This window comes from Triticum urartu, chromosome 1 (assembly GCF_003073215.2).
Source record: "Triticum urartu cultivar G1812 chromosome 1, Tu2.1, whole genome shotgun sequence".
NCBI classification, from domain to species: Eukaryota; Viridiplantae; Streptophyta; class Magnoliopsida; order Poales; family Poaceae; genus Triticum; species Triticum urartu.
In genome coordinates, this window is record NC_053022.1 from 568329025 (window position 1) to 568348638 (window position 19614).

General features: G+C 46.4%; 1 protein-coding gene across 1 annotated transcript; it reads left to right on the forward strand.

Moving 5' to 3' along the window:
* Positions 1–16333: 16333 nt before the first annotated feature.
* LOC125539954 (WRKY transcription factor 22-like) lies at positions 16334–17774 on the forward strand. Its single transcript, XM_048703511.1, has 2 exons — positions 16334–16928; positions 17023–17774. Exons 1-2 carry the CDS (start codon positions 16402–16404, stop codon positions 17378–17380), a joined length of 885 nt encoding a protein of 294 aa, XP_048559468.1. The 5' UTR covers positions 16334–16401; the 3' UTR covers positions 17381–17774.
* Positions 17775–19614: the final 1840 nt, after the last annotated feature.

The window sequence follows — 19614 nt, forward strand, 5'->3', positions numbered from 1 at the left end:
TCGACGTCGATGCGGGAATAATTTCTTTAACTAAAAAAATAAACTAGTTTTATTAATTTTCTTACTAAAAATAAACTACTTCTATAGTAAAATAAAGTAGTTTTATTAAATCAACTAGTTCAACTACTAAGCACTTACTATAAATAAAATAAAGTAGTACTTGCTAAAAATAAACTACTTCTATAGTAAAATAAAGTAGTTTTATTAAATCAACTAGTTCAACTACTAAGCACTTACTATAAATAAAATAAAGTAGTACTTGCTAAAAATAAACTACTTCTATAGTAAAATAAAGTAGTTTTATTAAATCAACTAGTTCAACTACTAAGCACTTACTATAAATAAAATAAAGTAGTACTTGCTAAAAATAAACTACTTCTATAGTAAAATAAAGTAGTTTTATTAAATCAACTAGTTCAACTACTAAGCACTTACTATAAATAAAATAAAGTAGTACTTGCTAAAAATAAACTACTTCTATAGTAAAATAAAGTAATTTTATTAAATCAACTAGTTCAACTACTAAGCACTTACTATAAATAAAATAAAGTAGTACTTACTAAAAATAAACTATTTCAACTAGTTCTATTATTTTTCTAACTAATTCTATTAAACACTTACTAAAAACATCTAATTCAACTAATCTAAAATGCACACTAACCTAACATCTAATGCACTAACCTAAATCAGAGAATGTTCAAAAAAAAGTAGTATTGCTTAGTTTTTTTAAGAAATATTCAAATAGAAAATTTATTAAAAAATACATATATGAAAAAAATGAAAAAAAAGAGAGCCGGGGCGGCGACGTCTCACAGCGGGGCCGGCCGGCGAGGGCGACGGAGGGGGCGGCTAGGGCGTCGGTGGGGGCGGCGAGGCATCGGCGGGGGCGGGCGACGGCGACGGCGTGCGGGGGCGCGCGGGCCGGGGGCAGGAGCACGGGCGACGGAGACGGCGTGGGCGGCGGACGGCGACGACGAGGGCGCCAGACGGCGTCGGCGTGGGCTTCGGGGCGGGGGCGACTACGACGGCGTCCGACAGCCTGGCGGCGTCGAGGAGGTCCTACGCGCGCGTTGTCGGGGGCAACTTCTAGACGAAGACTGAAATTTTCTAAGTGGTTGCTATATATACATGAAGCAATGGTCCCGGTTCATGGCAGCAACCGGGACCAATGCCGCCCTTTAGTCCCGATTGGTGCCACCAACCGCGACCAAAGGTCTCTTTTCAGCAGCCCAAAGGGCGGGAAACAGAGACCTTTGGTCCCGGTTGGTGCCACCAACCGGGACCAATGCCCCCTTTTAGTCCCGGTTGGTGCCACAAACCAGGACCAAAGGGGGGCATTGGTCCCGGTTCGTGGCACCAACCGAGACCAATGGCCTGCGCCTGCCAAAGCCGCGGTGTGGTGGGATGTTTAGTCCCACCTCGCTAGCTGAGGAGCTGTCGCACCTGTTTATAAGCGTCGCCCTGCCATCTCTCTCGAACTCCTCTGAATTGCAGGCCTGTGGGCCTAATCTCACACTACTATGCCTGTAGGCCTGCTGGACCTTCTGCGGGCCTGAATCCTGGCCCAACTAGCTGGGTTCCTAGTCGTATTCAGGCCATGGTGGCCCAGTAGGTGGCATTTTTTATTTTTCCCCAGTTTTTTGTTTTCTTTTTTACTGTTGCTATTTCTATACATTTTATTAATATTTTCTTATTTTTATTTTGTTTACTAAGGTTTATTTTATTTTGTTTCTACTTATTTATTAAACTTTATTTTGTTTCTACTTATTTATTTTATTTTTTTTCTACTTATTTACTTTATTTTATTTTTTATTTTTTATTTATTTTATGAAAATTCTTTTTGCTTATAATGTTTTGAACGACAAATACTTTGATAATTTTAGTTGCATAAATTTTATATAATTTTAGTTTCAATAATACTTTTCTATTAGAGTTTCATTAAAATTTTCTAGTTCATTCTTTTTTTCTATTAGAGTTTCATTGAAGTTTTCTAGTTCATTCTTTTAGTTTATTATTTTTTCTATTAGAGTTTCATAAAAGTTTCCCAAATCATTCTTTTTTATATTAGTTCATTATTTGAACTAAATGACCCTGAAATTCAAAAGCACTTCAGATGAACTCTGAAGAGGATGAAAGTTGGCATGGTATCATCATTTCACCCACATAGCGTGTGCTAAAAAGTTGAGAGGGTTACGCAAAAACTGGATGCACTTCGTGTACAAAATAGACAATCTCTTTCGAAGTATCAGGGTTTCAGACGAAAACTCATCAGTTACAAAGGGACTTTCAAAATGCACCATTCAAAGGCACATCATTAATTTTCAACCCTTTCTGACTTCATTTGTTATTTTTCATGCATTTACTAATTTTTTTTAGCTATATAACCCTGAAATTCAAAAGCACTTCAAATGAACTCTGAAAAGGTTGAAAGTTGGTATGGTATCATCATTTCATCCACATAGCATGTGCTAAAAAGTTAAGAGGGTTACGCCAAAAACTGGATGCACTTCGTGTACAAAATGGACAATCTCTTTCGAAGTATCAGGGTTTCGGACGAAAACTCATCTGTTACAATGGTTTTCATTTTAGTTGCATAAATTTTATCTAATTTAAGTTGATTCCTTTTGCTATTGTAAAATATTATAGTTTTGTTGTAGTTTTGTTTGGAAAAAAACACCTTTGGTCCCGGTTCCAGACACCAACCAGGAATAATTGTGGGCCAGGAGCAAGGTCCATTGGTCCCGGTTTGTTTCTGGAACCGGGACCAATGGTCTCAGACAAACCGGGACCAATGGCCCCCGAGGCCCGGCCCGCGCCCTGGCCTCATGAACCAGGACCTATGCCCCCATTGGTCCCGGTTCATGTGTGAACTGGGATTAATGGGCTTGCCCTGCCTGGACCAAAATCCTGTTTTCTACTAGTGGTGGGTCACCCTAGGGTAGGCCTTTGTGATGGTATTCTATTGCTGATAGGTGTCCATTTATCAGAATCCTTGTTGATGCCAGTGCAAGGATCAGTGAGATCCAATTGCACCAATTTGACCAAAGCCCTTAGAAGTGAGGACTTCAAGGATAAAATTGTCTTGTACAGATCTTCCTTTAATGAATACAGTCTGTGTGGGCATCACAAGGTCATTCATATTTGGTTGTAGTCTTGTAGCAAGCATCCTCATTACTAATTTTGCAAAGAAATAGATGAGACTGATTGGTCTGTGGTCCTTGGCCTCTTGGGCATCTTGTCTCTTAAATAAATATTATTATATGATACTCCCCACTTTGAGTAGCCTAAGGCCATGGGCATCGATTGCTGGCCGGCGGTGGAGGCCAATTGCCAGATGTATTGGATTGGGTCCGGTTTAGTTAGCCGAAAAAGGATGGTGGCTGCTACGAATCACCCCACCGATATCTTGGGGAAATCGGTCGGGTCCCCAGCCGTTCGATCAAAGCCCCAACAAACATTGGATTAAGTCAACTTACCCATGCGGTTATCTTGCAATAGAACACCATTGTGGCCTTGTCTTCCTCGCCTCGCAGCTCAACCCCCCCCCCACACACACACACACGCGCGCGGGATCCCTATATAGGGCGGTGAGCTTCGACGAGCTCATAGTCGCAACCGCCATGCCGCGCTTGCTCGCAACCCCACACTAGTAGAAAACGGAGCTTTAGCGCCGGTTCGTAAGGGCCTTTAGTGCCGGTTCCATAACCGGCACTAAAGGGTGGGCACTAAAGGCCCCCCCTTTAGTACCGGTTCGGCACGAACCGGCGCTAAAGTGCCACCACGTGGCGTGAGCTCGCGCCCTGATATGGGGGACCTTTAGTACCGGTTGGTGTTACCAACCGGTACTAAAGGTTTTTTTTGAAAATTTTGGAATTTTTTTTGATTTTTTTGATTTTTTATTTTTCTAAATTATTTGATGATTTAGTCTCTAATCACCTCTCTTAACTGCTCAAGTGTGGATCGCTCATTCCAAATCGCCTGACTTCCTGGCCGGTCACCCATCCTCTCACTCCCCCAGCCTGAGCATGCTTAACTTCGGAGTTCTATTCCCCCTACATTCCAAGTCTGCACTTATTGTTTTCCTGACAAATTTAAGCTGTCAATCCTATTAACCCTCAGCAGTTTAGCTTGAGCATTAGGTCACACGTTTCACCGTTTGAGTTTGAAACTATTATTCTAAAAAACAGTAATTATTTAGTAACACTAATATTTCTTGAATAAGTTTGACCATAGTTTGACCACAGTTTGACCATAGTTTGACCAGATTTGACCAAAATTTAAAAAATTGAAATAATTATTTAGTAACACTAATATTCTTGAATAATTATGTAGTAACATTAATACTTCTTGAATAAGTAGTTTGACCAGATTTAACCAATTTTTTTTAAAAAAACTGAAATTTGACCATATCTTTTTTTCGTTTTGGAATTTGAGAATTCTAAAAAATTGCAAACAGGCCAATTTACATTGACCGGATTTTCGTGCTGAATTTTTTGATATATTATACGTTTTTTTCCGACATCGTATGCAAAAGTTATAGCCGTTTTACATTTTCCCTACACTTTTTGCAAAACATGTCCAAATTTAAGTTTTCAAATTTTCGTAACTAGTAGATGCAGTAATATAACTACCGCTCGAAGGATTTTATTTTTTGAAGTTTTTATCATTTTCTTTTGATTTATTCAGAACTGAAATGGCGACACGGGGGGGGGGGGGGGTAGAGTTTTGAAAATTGCCCTATAGTGCCGGTTTGTGTCACAAACCGGTACTATAGGTCAGACCCCTTTAGTACCGGTTCGTGGCACAAACCGGTACTAAAGGTTACGAACAGGTACTAAAGGTGATCGTGGGGCCCCGGCCTGACGCCAGCCTGCCATCACCCTTTTAGTACCGGTTCGTGGCACGAACCGGTACTAGAGGTTCAACACGAACCGGCATTAATGCATAGCCGTTTGAACCGGCACTAATGGTACCATTAGTACCGGGCTAAAATTAAACCGGCACTAATGTGTCTCACATTAGGTCATTTTTCTAGTAGTGCCAGGCTCGGCCCCAATGTCATTCCTCACGCTTGTGGCAGGACCACCCCTGAGGGCGGTTGGCCCCCCTCAGCACCCCGGTGCCTTTCCCCCTACAACACCGCCACCAACCATGGAAGCTCACTTCTGCAGCAGACCAACCTGCCGCAATGCAACATCGCCGCTGGGCATGGCAACGATGTCGACTCCCAAGTGTGGCAATAATGCTTCATTGCAAACACCGAGCTCCCCCCAAGAGCCACCAATGACGCTGCAGCGAGCCGCCGGCAAGCGTTGTGATGCAGCACCAGAGACCCCTCGCGTGAGTGCTGCATCAGAGCGCTCCATTGCACCTCTGCCGCCTGCGATGAGCGCTCCATTGCAGTTCCTCTGCGGGGGCGACGAGTGCTCCATTGCAACTTTGCCGCTGTCGCATGAGTGCTGCATGGGAGCAAGAGGCTGCATTGCAACGCGACGCGATGGCCGTGCACAAGTTGTTGTGTCGGCTCCGGGCGGTCGTGGACGCATTGCTATACTAGTGTTCGTCAACGAGCGTAGTTTCGCATCGCCGGCAGCAACTCCCGACCCTGCTGTTGTGGTGGTATTTGCCATGGCTCCCCTCCATGGACGCTACTTTGCAGCTATGCCACTTCCAGCGATGCAGCGGAGGAGCTCTGGCTGCTAGCGCCAACGGCCGGCGTCAAACTCTTCCAATTTTCTAGTTGTGGTGGTGCTCGCCATGACTCCTCTCCTCTCCTTTGGCGATGAGATGCAAGGGAAAGAGAGAAGAAAGAAAAAGTGCGTTGGAGGTTGGAGCAGCTTCGTAAAGATAGGATGACCATGTGAAAGGAAAAGCACCGCTTCAATTCTGTTTCCCTCTATAAGCTCACACATGCAATAACGCCACCACTGAACTAGTCCCTTGGACTCCTCCGGCCACTGGGCATGTAAAACTGAACACAGATGGATCCATTTTGGACGGTGTGGGAGAAACAGGCATGCTGCATCGTGACCACACTGGCGCCATCATATTCAGTTCTTGCATGCATCTTTTTTCGTGCAATGATGTATTGGAGGCTGAGATCTTAGCGCCATCATATTCTAGATATGTTTTGACAAACTTTGGGAGGACTCAAGGTCGAACTGCTGCATGGCTTGGGTGTCACTTTGGACGCTGTTAAGCATGACTGTACCTGTGTTTTGATTGAGTAATACAAGAATTCTTCCAAAAAAAAGTAAAGATAGGATAATAAGCACAACCGGAGAGAGAGAAGGAATCGAAGGAGCTCGAAGGAGGCCATCGCGCATGCACGAAGGACTCTGGTTTTATGTTTAAAAAAAGTAATTGAAGGAGGCCATCGCGCATGCACGGAGGCCATCGCGGCAGCTTCGTAGAGATAGGATAAGCACGATCTGCACGCACTTGGAGTCGGAGGGCTTGCCGCGGACGGGCCCTTCGGAGAGGTCAGAAGGAAGTCATTACGTAGGTGCCTCCGATTCCGGTGTTGAGCGGGAAGGCGATCGGGATCAGAACCGGAAGCACGCTGGTAACCGACTCGGAGTCAGAACGGCTATTCACCACGCGCCGCTCCTAAATAAGAATGGGGTCATCTTTAAGATTGACTTCGAGAAAGCTTATGATAAGGTGAAGTGGCCTTTCTTGCTTCAAACTCTTCGTATGAAAGGGTTTTCCGATACTTGGTGCCGATGGGTTGAGAACTTTGTGTCTGGAGGTAGCGTGGCTATCAAGGTGAACGATGACGTAGGCAATTATTTCCAGACTAGGAAGGGGCTACGCCAAGGCGACCCCGCATCACCTATCCTTTTCAACATCGTGCCTGATATGCTAGTTACTCTCATTGAGAGGGCCAAGCTAGCTGGTCAAATCACCGGGGTCATTCCTCATCTAGTAGAAGGAGGCCTGTCAATCTTACAGTATGTGGATGACACCATTTTGTTTTTGAATCACGACCTAGAAAAGGCTAAAAACCTCAAATTGTTATTATGTGCTTTTGAGGATCTTTCTGGCCTTAAGATAAACTTTCATAAGAGTGAACTTTTCTGCTTTGGCGAAGCCGCAGAAACTTCACAAGAATATGCTGATATATTTGGATGCCAACTAGGCCAATTTCCGATTCGATATCTAGGTATTCCTATTCATTATCGGCGTTTGACAATCACTGAATGGAAACATGTTGAAGAGAGACTGGAGAAACGGTTGGCGAGCTGGAAGGCCAAACTCTTGTCCTATGGGGGCCGACTAGTTCTGATCAATTCGGTTCTTACCAACATGGTCCTTTACATGCTATCTTTTTTTCATCTGCCAAAAGGTGTTCTCCAACGCCTTGATTATTTTAGATCAAGGTTTTTTTGGCAGAGTGACAATGAAAAAAAAATATCTCTTGGCTAGGTGGAATATATTATGTCGTCCTAAAAGCCAAGGGGGGCTCGGAATCCAGGATCTTGAGATCAAAAATATTGCATTGCTCAGCAAATGGGTATACAGATTACTCACTGAGGATGGTGTTTGGCAGGAGATCATTCGTAATAAATACGTTGGGTCCAAAGCAATCTCCCAGGTCTACTGAAAACCAGGTGACTCTCATTTTTGGAGTGGGGTTATGAAAGCTAAAGAATTCTTTTTCCAATTTGGCACTTTCTCGGTTAGGGACGGCTCCCAGATTCGATTCTGGGAAGACACCTGGCTCGGGACTACTCCTCTAAATGTGCAATACCCAAGCTTATATCGGATAGTTAGACATAAGTTTGTCACGATTAAGCAGGTATTGGACAAGAACACCCGGATATTTCTTTTCGCAGAACGATTTCTGGACCTCGTCTGACTGCATGGAGCGATTTGCTAACTCGTTTGGGAGCTGTCCAACTATCGGCTGAATCGGACATCTTTAAATGGAACCTGCATCTGAATGGAAGATTTTCGGTTAAATCCATGTATGATGCATTGGTTCATAACGAGGTTCCATCTGATAATAGAAAATTGTGGAAGCTTAAGATTCCTCTAAAAGTGAAAATTTTCCTATGGTTTCTCAACAAAGGAGTTATCTTAACTAGGGACAATCTAGCTCGACGAAACTGGCAAGGCTGCAAAATATGTGTTTTCTGCAATCATAATGAATCCGTTAAACACCTATTTTTTGATTGCAAGTTTGCTAGATCGGTATGGGCAATAGTCCAAATTGCTTCGAATCTATATCCTCCACGCAGCGTACGGAATATGTTCGGCAATTGGTTGAGGGGAATAGATAAACAATTGTCTAAGCACATTCTTGCGGGGGCGGCTGCCTTATGTTGGGCGTTGTGGCTCACCAGGAATGATATTGTTTTTAATCATAAAAGTGTTTCATCTCCTATGCAGGTAATTCATATATGCTCGCGATGGCTCCGTATGTGGTCTATCCTGCAGAGACCGGAGGACAGAGACTTTTTTATGATGGCTTCTACCCGGTTAGAGTGCTCGGCCAGGGACATTTTTTACCCACATGGATGGCGGTGTGACCTTCGGATTGGACCGGCATCACCTTAGGCCTCTTTTATCTTTTTTCGCTACTGCTAGCGTTTTTTGCCTTTTTATTTTGGCTTCTAGTACTTTGAAACTTTGGCTGTGTGCATCTAGCTATGCAGAGGCCGGGTGATCTTTGATGCGGTTGTATCAACTCGATATTTCAATTCAATGAAAAGCCCTTTATCGAAAAAAATAAAATAAATACTACGTACCTCGTTTCCCCCAAACAAACAGAGCAAGGCATAGACACGAGAGGCGACGATCCGAAGAAGTGAAAATCGGCTATGGCGTCGGCGGTGCTCGGAAACGCGGCTATGAGGCTGGGAGGCGGCGTGGTGCGGCAGGCGCAGGCGGCGGGGATCTTCTCGAAGCTCTTGCCGGCCGTCATGATCGGGCAGCAGCGGGTCTTGCAGAGGTTTATCCACACAGAGGTACGCTACGCACAAACATTACCTGGCCTCTTGCAACCTGTCCAGTAATCTCTATATCGACTGGCACCTAAACTAACATTGCTTGGTACGTGTTGCCTGCAGCAGCAGCAACTGGTGCAGGCTTGCAGCAGCTATGGGACGAAACCAGGGAAGGACGGCCTTCTGGGCAAAATCCAGGGGATGAAGAAGGAGCTGTACGACCTCATGACGGAGGCGAACAAGACGTACGGGTCCGGCTCCGGCGGCGACAAGAAGCTCTTCCAGTGTCTCTCCGGACACGTCCAGCCCAGACCCCATGACCCTACATGGTAACACTCCCTCTCTCTCTCTCTATTAGTAGTAGCTTCGCGCGTGCCCTCGCTCTTTCCGGTTTTGTGTGATCCTTAACTCGTTCTTGACTGCCTGCAGGAAGTCCAACATGTGGTCGAGGCATCTCGACGCCGTCTTGAGGGGTGTCGGCATCACGAATGCCGTCGTTATGTATTCCGGCCTCTGTCTTGTCTCCGGAGTAAACCTGGCGATTTGGACGCGCTCCTAGCTAGTGAAGAAGAGCTCGGGGTTTCTTTGCATCCACTTGTCTAGCTCAAAATATATGGATCACCAGTTCGGTTGTAATAGATAGATAGATTTCTCTTGTTTAGGTGATTTTTCAATGTCTTTGTTTTTCATCCGAGTTTGTGATGCATGATAAATAAACATATCTATCATGGAGATAGATACATTTTTTTATATTCGTGATTTCTATGGAGTATTCCACAGGTCTATAGAATCGCATGGAGTGACCAGGCAATTTGGCAATTGTCTGGTCTATTGTTCACGGACACGCCCGCGCACGCCCTTGAACGTATAAGGTGCCGGGTTTCGCAACCGCGGCTATAGATGCTCTAACGTACTTTTGTTGAAAAAAAACACTACTCCTAGCACGTCTAGCCGGTGGCCATTCGCTGGTTAGCGTTACCAAGCACCCATCCGGATTAGAAAAATCTTTGTCACCGTGTCATCTCATTAGGAAATATCTCACGTCATGCTAAAATCGGTTTCACCTAGTCCCCTCCACGTTCCTTCATATTACACAAAGTGCAAATGTGAACGCATTAAAAGTGCAAGTGTGCACAAGTGTCTACACATGGTACAGTCCCTCTCTAGGTATTAGCTTCACACATGTGCTAGCTCTTTCCATGGTACAGTCCATCTCTAGGTATTAGCTTCACACATGTGCTAGCTCTTTCGATCGATCTTTCCTCGCGTCTTTGCGTGATCCTTGACTCCCTTTTGCCTGCAAGAAGTCGAATATGTCATCGAGGTGGCTCGACACCCTTTGGAGGGGTGTCGGCATAACGGATAACCTTTGTTTGGATTTGTGGGCTGAGTACTGTTTCTAGACTAAACATGGTGCAGTGGGTGCACTTCTAGTGAAGAGATCAAGGTTTCTTTGCACTTGTCTAGCTGAAAATACATCACCAGTTGTGATAGATAGATTTCCCTTGATTTTATTTTTGCAATGCTTTTGTTTTTTTGTCTGATTTTTTTTAACATAGTATAGTCGCAGGCACTCATATATACGCGCATACACTCGCCCATAGTAGAACACACATACACGCCCTATCCCTATGAGCACCTTTGAGAGACTGAACCGACATATAATATTGAGATTGACGAACACTAAACGCGCATAGCCGGAAATCCTGAAACAAATCCAGAAAAATGTGTATACTGGAATTTGAACCCTTGTGGGCTGAGGATACCACTCTCCTCCTAACCATCCAACCATATGTTGGTTCTCTTTTTTCATCCGAATTATAAGTACATGTACCTTTTCTTCAAGGCCCAGCCTATGAATGTATCATTGTGATGCACAATTAATATATCTATTGTTAAAAGAGATAAAAAAAGATTTATGCATGAAGCACCGGTCCACTTTTAAACTTTTGAATATTCCAAAAGTCAATAGAGAACAAGTTACCCGATCGATATGACATGCCAATGACAACTTCGTCAATTTCAAGCGGAAATGCGTAGGGGCACGCGAGTGCCGGGGGGAAGGGGGGGGGGGGGCCCCACCGGGGGGGGGGGGGGGGGGGGGGGGGGGGGGGGGGGGGGGGGCTCACATGCCAATTCCTCTCGCCCGTTCGTTTTACCTTGTGATTCATGCAGTAGTTTAATCCTACATGAGGCCACCTTAAAAAAGAAAATCCCTCAAAAGGTTTCAAGTTTCAATGATGAAACTTATGGTTTTTTTATCTAAAGCTCTCAAGTTTCAACTAGTTTCAGAGATATAATTTTAAGCAATTTTTCTATCGGTCGTATACACAAAATAATTGATTTTTATCGATCGCTCATACTAAGTTTCAACATTGAAACTCAGCATATTTTTCTAATGGTTAAAATATATTCAAAATGGATCTTATTTGAATGAGCTGGCCATGAGAAACACGAATATGAAAACATAACTTAATCTATAATTTTTGTTTAAAAGATATTAAACTTTAAAAATCAGAAGCCAAAATATAAAGCGGGCACCAGGACATGCGTGCCACAAATCCTCTCCCTAATTTCAACATATGCTGGCGCGGTCTCCCGAAGATGTTCATAGGGGTAGGGAGTGTGTCCGTGCGTTCATATGGATGAGTGTGTCGTATGTGAATGGTATGTGTTTATACCGTGTTCCTAAACAAACGATAATGTTAAAGAACTGACATTTTATTCCTAGTGTTTCCCGAGCGACGCAATCTCGGCCACATAATGCACCGTTCATGTTACTCATCACAATTCCCATCTCTTTACCAAACACATTCACTCTCTCAGCCCCGTACTGGCCCCGTCCCCATTCCCCACAGTGAACACCACCACCCCTTGTGATTTTGCCTCCGCTGTCATCGATGCTCAACGAGATGGCTTGAGGCAGCTGCTGGTCTATGGCTGATCGAGTGGTTCATGATGCGCTCGAGGAGAGAGCTTGAGGTGTGTGCACATCTGCGAGACACTGCTGGAATTATCCTTTTTGCTAAGTGCCCAGGAAACTTTGCCAAAGGGCAATTAAAACTCGATAAACACTTTGCCAAGTTCAGCTTTTGGCATACGGTGCTCGGCCTACACCTTCATGCAAAGATCAGTGTGTCGAGTTCCAACCATCGGGAACTCCTTAAACACTTTTGCCGAGGACTAAACAGGGTAATCGACCCAATAAAGTTACTTGACGCTTGCAACATGGCCCATGGATTTGCCGAGCTTCAAAAAACCGGTTGTAAGTGCATGTAGTGCCCCATGAGGGTTTTGGATGATTTTATGGACAAAACAGTTCGGGACTAATGTGTTAGCTAGTGTACAGTCTAGCAGTAGACCCTCAGGATTTGGTTTCATAGAGTGTTACGACCCTTAAAAATGTTGTGATAACATTGAAGAATATCAAATGCCTAGTTAGAACAAATGATGATACTCAAAAGAGTGAAGCAGATACATAGACTATTGTTAACTAGTTTTCTTTTGCTTCTATTTGAGTCAATAGGAAAAACTGTACCATCACGGGGGCTCTAAGCAAAAGTAAGACTGAAATCTTCTAGTGTGTGCTCAGTCCAAACCTAAAATCTTTGAGTGAATACATTGAGAGTGTTACAGAGAGTCCTTTTGGCTTATGAATCCGAGGTGTTAGTGTTTAGGACCCTCTAGCGCATTTGCCTCACAATACAACTGGTTATCTTGTTTGGCAGGAATACCATGCGTGAGAGAGAGAGAGAGAGCTGCTTTAAAATCTGCCCGTTAGCCACGTCCCATGTTGACGTTCGCATTGTGAAAATGATCAGATTGTGAAATATTTTTCTGATGAGGTCATTTTGTGCCCAAATTTACCGACAAGGTTAGAACAGTAATTTCGGCCGTGCCGAAGGGGTGAATTCATGAAAATGCCGATAGATAGGCTGACAAAAGACTCGAACCCGTTGTTCCATCGATCGGGAACGAGTGTGTCACTGTGTCTAGTAGTCTAGCATGCGCATGAACGGGAGCATATTCCTCCCATATTGTAGGAGGAGTACAGTGTATTCTAATCGATTTGATTTGATTCGATTCCATTGTCAGGTATTGACGTACCACTACTGTATTTCATGAGTAAACACCACGGACCACCTGGCCGGAAATTCACAGAGATCCTCCATGTGTCAGCTCAAGATCGATCTCTATGCACACTGCACGATGCTGAGAGCTCAGCTCGTAGTGCTTGCATGCGTGTCTCCATCGGTTCGCGTGCGCCAAATCGTCCGACTATCCCGGCCCGAATCGACTGCTCGAGGACGCCCAACGCCGCCCCAGCTCCCATCGTCGGCGTGCGCGCAGCAGCCAGACACGGCAGCTCGATCTCCTAGCTGGATCATACTACATACCGATCGTGTTAGGCAGAGAGCACAACGTACGTAAGTAGACGTAGCTTACGGTTCTCAACCAAAATTCAAACAACAATTAACGGGTGGATGGATTCTCGTTTGACAAAGGAACCATTGTGATGCGGAGCTCTCGTCATGAAGAAAGCAGAGCAGCTGATGTTCCATACGCATACGCATCCGTACCGTACGTCCAAAGTGCATTACGTACTCGAGGGCGACGTGAAGCCAAGAATGGCTCTTCCCAGCTCAGCTCGACGAGACCGACGCGGCGTTGCTCAGCTCGTAAAGTCTCTATCGGTTCGCATGTGTCAACCAAACCGATTAAAATCGTCCCAGTATCCCGGCAACAAGCGACGGCAACCCCCATTTCCCCGAATACAACATCGGCGCCATACTGCGACGGTGCCCATCGCACGCACCCAACAAACACGGCAGAATTGGCGGCCAAACGCACGCCCGTCGACTTCGTCCTCCGCCCTAAAGCAAACGACAAGCGCACAAAATCTGTATAAAGAGATGGTCAGGGCATCTCCTCGGCCTAACCGTCGGAACACACCTCGTCACCCAACGCAGTACCCCATCAGTCACGGACATTCCCGGTAGTCCGAAATTCTGTAAATCTGATGCAAAGCAGGGAAAGGTTTGCAGGCATCCAGACCGCCGCCACGTACTCGTCTGAACCCTGTCCCAATCAAAAACATCTCATGTGGCCGCACCCTTTCACGTGACTGCACCTCCCCTGCCAGCGTTGTATTCGTGCTGGCCCAGAGAGGACACGACCTGTCACTGAAGCTGGCATTGTAGCGACGCGCCGGACGACAACATCTCCTACACCACATCTTGCTCTTCGAGCATGTTCAGTTCCGAAGAGACGTGACAGAACAGGGTGGTACAACTTTCTAACACATTGAAACCGGCTGCCCATGTGTCCGTCTGCCGGCATTAAACTAACGTGGCGGCAAGGATATCAACTCCGACAACCGCATTGAAACAACCCGCCGCTTGGCCTGACCAACGCCTGCTATTTTTATGTGGCCACGCCCGCCACGATTCGCACAACACCATGCCCACTTCCGTCAACTCAAAGTGCATCACCTCCGTCAAGACCGTGAGCTCAAAAGTGACGTGGAAGAGCCTCTCGACGGAGTAGAAACACGAGTTTGCCGGCCTTGTGGCCAGCTAGCCGGCCTATCGTGCGCGGTGGATAGAGACCGGTTTGCTGACGAGCTCAACAAAGGTGAGGGACGGCGACCTGACAACGAGCCAGTGCCCTTGCCCGGGCCGATTCATCCCAGCTTCACCATGGAGCAGGCGTAGGCGCACTTCGATGCTGTCATGACGGAGCAGGAGCAAGCGCCACCGGTATTGACGTTCTAGCTGGTGCAGGAGGAGTAACGTTGCAATCTCGACCTCCTCGCGCATCACCAGCCTGCGGAGGGTCAAATCTACAATGAGTTCACGAGTGCAGAAGCCATGGCGGATCGATATTTCACGTAGAATCCAGATAAAATTAGCGTCACAGATGATTCTGATTCCAACCCGGCCGGGTCGGTATATCACAATGGAGGCATGTGGACTGGATCGTGTGCTCTGTGCTGTACGGTAGCTTACGATTCTCAACCTCCTCTCTCTCCATCGTTTGACATTATGTAAAGTCAAATCTTATAATTAACAGGTGGATCGATCGCGCCAGATCCAAATGAAGGAGCAAGTAGTATAACTAGCCTGTCAAAAGATCCATCGATGTCGATGATGATGACATCCGCGCTTAATTAAGCAAGCAACTCGGAAGCAAAACAGCATAATACCAGGTTTATTCTCTACCGGAACTAGATGCCTGCGACACTCTGCTTACCCTATTATATTTTTCTCCCTCTCCATGACCTCATCTCAGATGTTTGCATCGAATATCCATCCATTTTGTATTCCTTTGACATTAGTAAAGTCAAATTCAAACAAGAGCTACTAGCTAGCGCTGGTCCAGTGACAGGTGCACACATATCATTTTGGAGCACGTGAAATGGGGATAGTTAATCGGATTTATCATGTCGGTCAATCCATCTGTTAATTACGTGTAAATCCGTTGCTTCCTTCCTCTTTCCCCTCGCGCTCCCGTCGCCCCTGGCCACCCTCCCTCCTCTCCGGCTCTCCCCCTTCGCTGCCGCCGGCAGCGGCCCCCGGCGCAGCAAGGGTGGCGGCGCCAGCGGCGGACTTCTCTTCCCCGCGCACTTGGAGACGGAGGCGGGGCTCCTTCCCTCCCGGCAGCCGGCTGGGTAGAGCTCGATGGAGCGTCCGGGGTGGTGGTGGTTGTTTGGGTCGGGAGAAATTGATCCCTGGCGGCTTGTCCATCACCGACGCGATGACGCCTGCGGGCGCCGCCGTTCCTTCCTGAAGGGCGCCGTATATACCCCTTCCACGCCATCCTCCGCGTACTGGGGAAACCCTAGGACTAATCTGGACAACAGTGGCGTCGTCGTTACATTCCTTTCTTGAAGGTGCTGCTCGGTATGCGACAATTCAAAGTGCTAGGAGAGCGGTGGGACATTTCCGGATGGCGCAGCGGTTACCGGTCATCTTCGTTTCGCTAATCTGCCGGTGTTGTCATTTGTTTTCTTTTTTATTTCGCTCTCGCATTTTTTCCTTTGGGCTTTGTTGTGTCTTGTTGTATCGATTGGTTGCTTTATACTATAAAGCGAGGGGAAACCCTTTATCGTCTATTACGTGTAAATCCTGATGTGATCTCGCATCCTTGGATCAAGTTCGTATCGGAACTGATCAATCGCTGACGCTGTTGGTGCGCGCGCACCACCGGCTCGCGCCGTTGCGTGTATGCTTTTCCCCTTTAAAAACAAAATGTCAACCAGCCGTTGTGTTTGACTTTCTACCGATCAAATCGATCGCCGCTTGCGCCCGGGCGAGCACTATATATGCACGAGCTCCGACCGCGTCCCAAAGTCAACCACGTACGTTCGCTGGGCAGCTAGATAGCTCTACGCAGAGGCGCACTCTCTCATCTTGCCTCTGCCATTGCCCTACGATCGAGCTAATTTTCCATGGACGCCGACGACTGGGGTCTCGGAGCGGTCGTGAGGAGCTGCGGCGGCGGCAGCGTCCCCGGCTACGAAGCAGAGTCTCCTCGTCGGGAAGTCATGCGTGCGCGGGAGGATCCAGCGGAATTCATGGGGCGACCGGCGAGGGCGGCGTCCACGCCGTCTTCCTTGTACGACATGCTGGGGTACCTGGACCTGGAGCACGAGCAGCTGCAGCAGCGGGCGCCGTTCTCCATCACGCCTTCGTCCGGCCGTGAGCGGGCGCCGGATCAGCACGAGGTGCTCATCTCCTTTCCTGCAGCTGCAACCTCGACGTCCGGGAAGGCGCTGCCGGCGAGTAAGCAGGCCGGCCGGAAGCCGGGAGGTGCTGGAGCCCTCCGGCGGCCCAAGAGAGGCAAGAGCAAGAAGAGCCAAATGAAGAAGGTGGTACGCGAGGTGCCCGTGGCCGAGGGCGGCGTCAACGGCCCCGACGACCAGTGGGCGTGGCGCAAGTACGGGCAGAAGCCCATCAAAGGCTCCCCCTACCCTAGGTAACCACCTAACTTCTATTTTCCGGTTGATCAAGAACACCACGCCATTAGTCTAGTGACATGATGTACTGATGCTGAAATGATGCGCATGCAGAGGATACTACAAGTGCAGCAGCATGAAGGCGTGCACGGCGCGGAAGCTGGTGGAGCGCAGCCCGGCCAACCCCGGCGTGCTCCTCGTCACCTACATCGCCGACCACTGCCACGCCGTGCCCACCACCATAAGCGCGCTCGCTGGCACCACGCGCCACCCGCCCCAGTCGCCAGCGTCCGACGACACGGCATTGAACCGCGGGGACGACAGCGCCGACGTCTCGTCATCCGCGGCTGGCGCGGACGACGAGTCCGAGCTCTGGTCGCCCGTGGACATGGACGATTTCTTCGCCTCCTTTGACGACGATTTTGATAGTTTCTTCGAGGACGACGCCCTGGAGCGACGGGTCTCGTTCTAGCTAGCTCTATTAGCAGTAGTACAAGAATCAGTCACGGTGATGGAACAAGAGCTCGAAAGTTTTTTCGCAGGATTGGCATGGGAGATGTTCATGCGTTGCAAAGGGAGGCTCTTACGAAAATGGCCATATATATTCTTTGAAGCAAGCAAAGGAACAAAAAATGCATCCTCAAATTCTTTCATTACACTGTGGTTTATGACTTCGCGTCTCCGCCCAAGGAAAACGATACATCTTATAGCATCTCTAGACCTTCCCCAATAGTACGGCTAGTTGTAGTTGTGTGGGTTACGCGATTTTTGAATTGTTTTTCTAATTCTCAATAGCATTTAGGTTACGCCATCACCAAAATGGGTTACTGGGAAGATTGCCAGTGATGCATCGTCTGGTGTGTTCGATTAGATGTGCGTGTGATGTGCCCATTTAATTGTTTCTGTACCTCTTGTTTTTTGAACTGGATGAGAAGGATGATTTGTTAAATGGATCGATGGAAGGGAATAAATACTTGAAAAATATGCGACCACGAACACCATGGCCTTCCTTCGTTCGGACATCTTGCTTCCATTCATGACTGGCCACTTATGGAGCATCTATAACCGGTCTTCTCATATCCTCCCTATAAGTCCGGAAGTACATCTTGGTCACTGTTCAGACAAGAGTGATACGCAAAAAACATGACCCAACCGGACCCCATGTTGTCCCGGTATATTTGGGTTGTCAGTAAATCCTCATGTCCAACCAATATATATGGGGAGGATATGAGGGCTCAGAATGCAGAACCGGGCAATAGCGCCGGTTCGTAAGGCTCTTTAGTGCCGGTTTGGTAACCGGCGCTAAAATGTAGGCACTAAAGGCCGCCCCCATAGTACCGGTTCAGCACGAACCGGTGCTAAAGGGCAACCACGTGGCATGAGCCAGCTTCGGGGGCAGGGAGCCCTTTAGTACCGGTTGGTGTCACCAACCGGTATTAAAATGTTGAGGGGGTTTTGGGTTTATGATTTCTTTTTTATTTAATTTTGTGTTTTCCATTTAATTATTTTTCGTTTGCTGGTATTTTATGATACTACATAGTGTACACGTTATGCATATATATAAATAGAATTTCTAGTAGAACCGATCATAATATATATATATATATACAATTTCTCCTAATTGGTGCCTTCGGAGCCAGTGACATTAGCCTATAGCTAATTGGTGCCTTCGGAGCACGATAACAATTGGAAGTGGTTCATGGGGGCGGTAGCGGGTAATAGTATTCTCCTTTGGGATCTATGACCTGGTCGAGCAAAAATCCCGCTATTTCCTCTTGAATTGCTTCTATGCGGTCCGGTGCTAGGAGCTTGTCCCGCACCTCTTTAAACTGGTAAGAAGGAGATCAATATGCATGTGTATTAGTTGTGTGACTAGATATCGATAATGGTGTAAAAATTGTGAATAATGTTCTGACAATCGATATCGTACTCACTCCTGTCTTTGAGATTTGCTCCTTTCGGACGCCATCATGCGAATGTTCTCGCAAACATAGTATGCACATAGATCATTCCCCGGCGCCTGCTTCAGGGCCTTTACGAGAATGGAATTTGATCAGATAATAATAAGCATGATATTTAAAGAGATGGCAGGTAGCTAGTACTACTTAATTACTTACCTTGGGTCGATACCATTTCAGACTTTGTTTCCATGGGCCTGGAGTGACCCTGATGAACTTTGCCCAAGCCCTGCCCGCCGACAAAGAAAATGAATAAATGGGTTATTAAATAGTTGTTATCAGGAAATGACGAACTAATTAAATAGGCCGAGATATAGTTAATAATGATTGAAATTACATATTGACTATCCCCTTCACGATGGTGTAGTCACTTGCTTTCTTAAGTAGTGAGTCTAGTACTTCAACTGTTCCTTCATCAACTTTAATGATTAACAAGATCCAGTGAAATCTGCATGCACACACGTTTGCATGTCTTAATTAAGCGGGCATATATAAACAAAAACATGTAGCTATAGCTAGTAGGGGAAAACAGAATTTGTAGTACAAGACAGTGTGACTCACTGGAAGTTGTAAGGAAGTAGTATATCTTCATTGTATTTGAGTTCCTTGAAGAACTGTAGTATGCTTTCCTTTACACTTTTTTCGTGATATGGATCTATTTTCCATGTGTATTCATTAATGGTATTTGGGTCAACGAACCCAATGCCATAGCGTCCACCTTTTTTCATTTCATAAATCTTCATCCTGC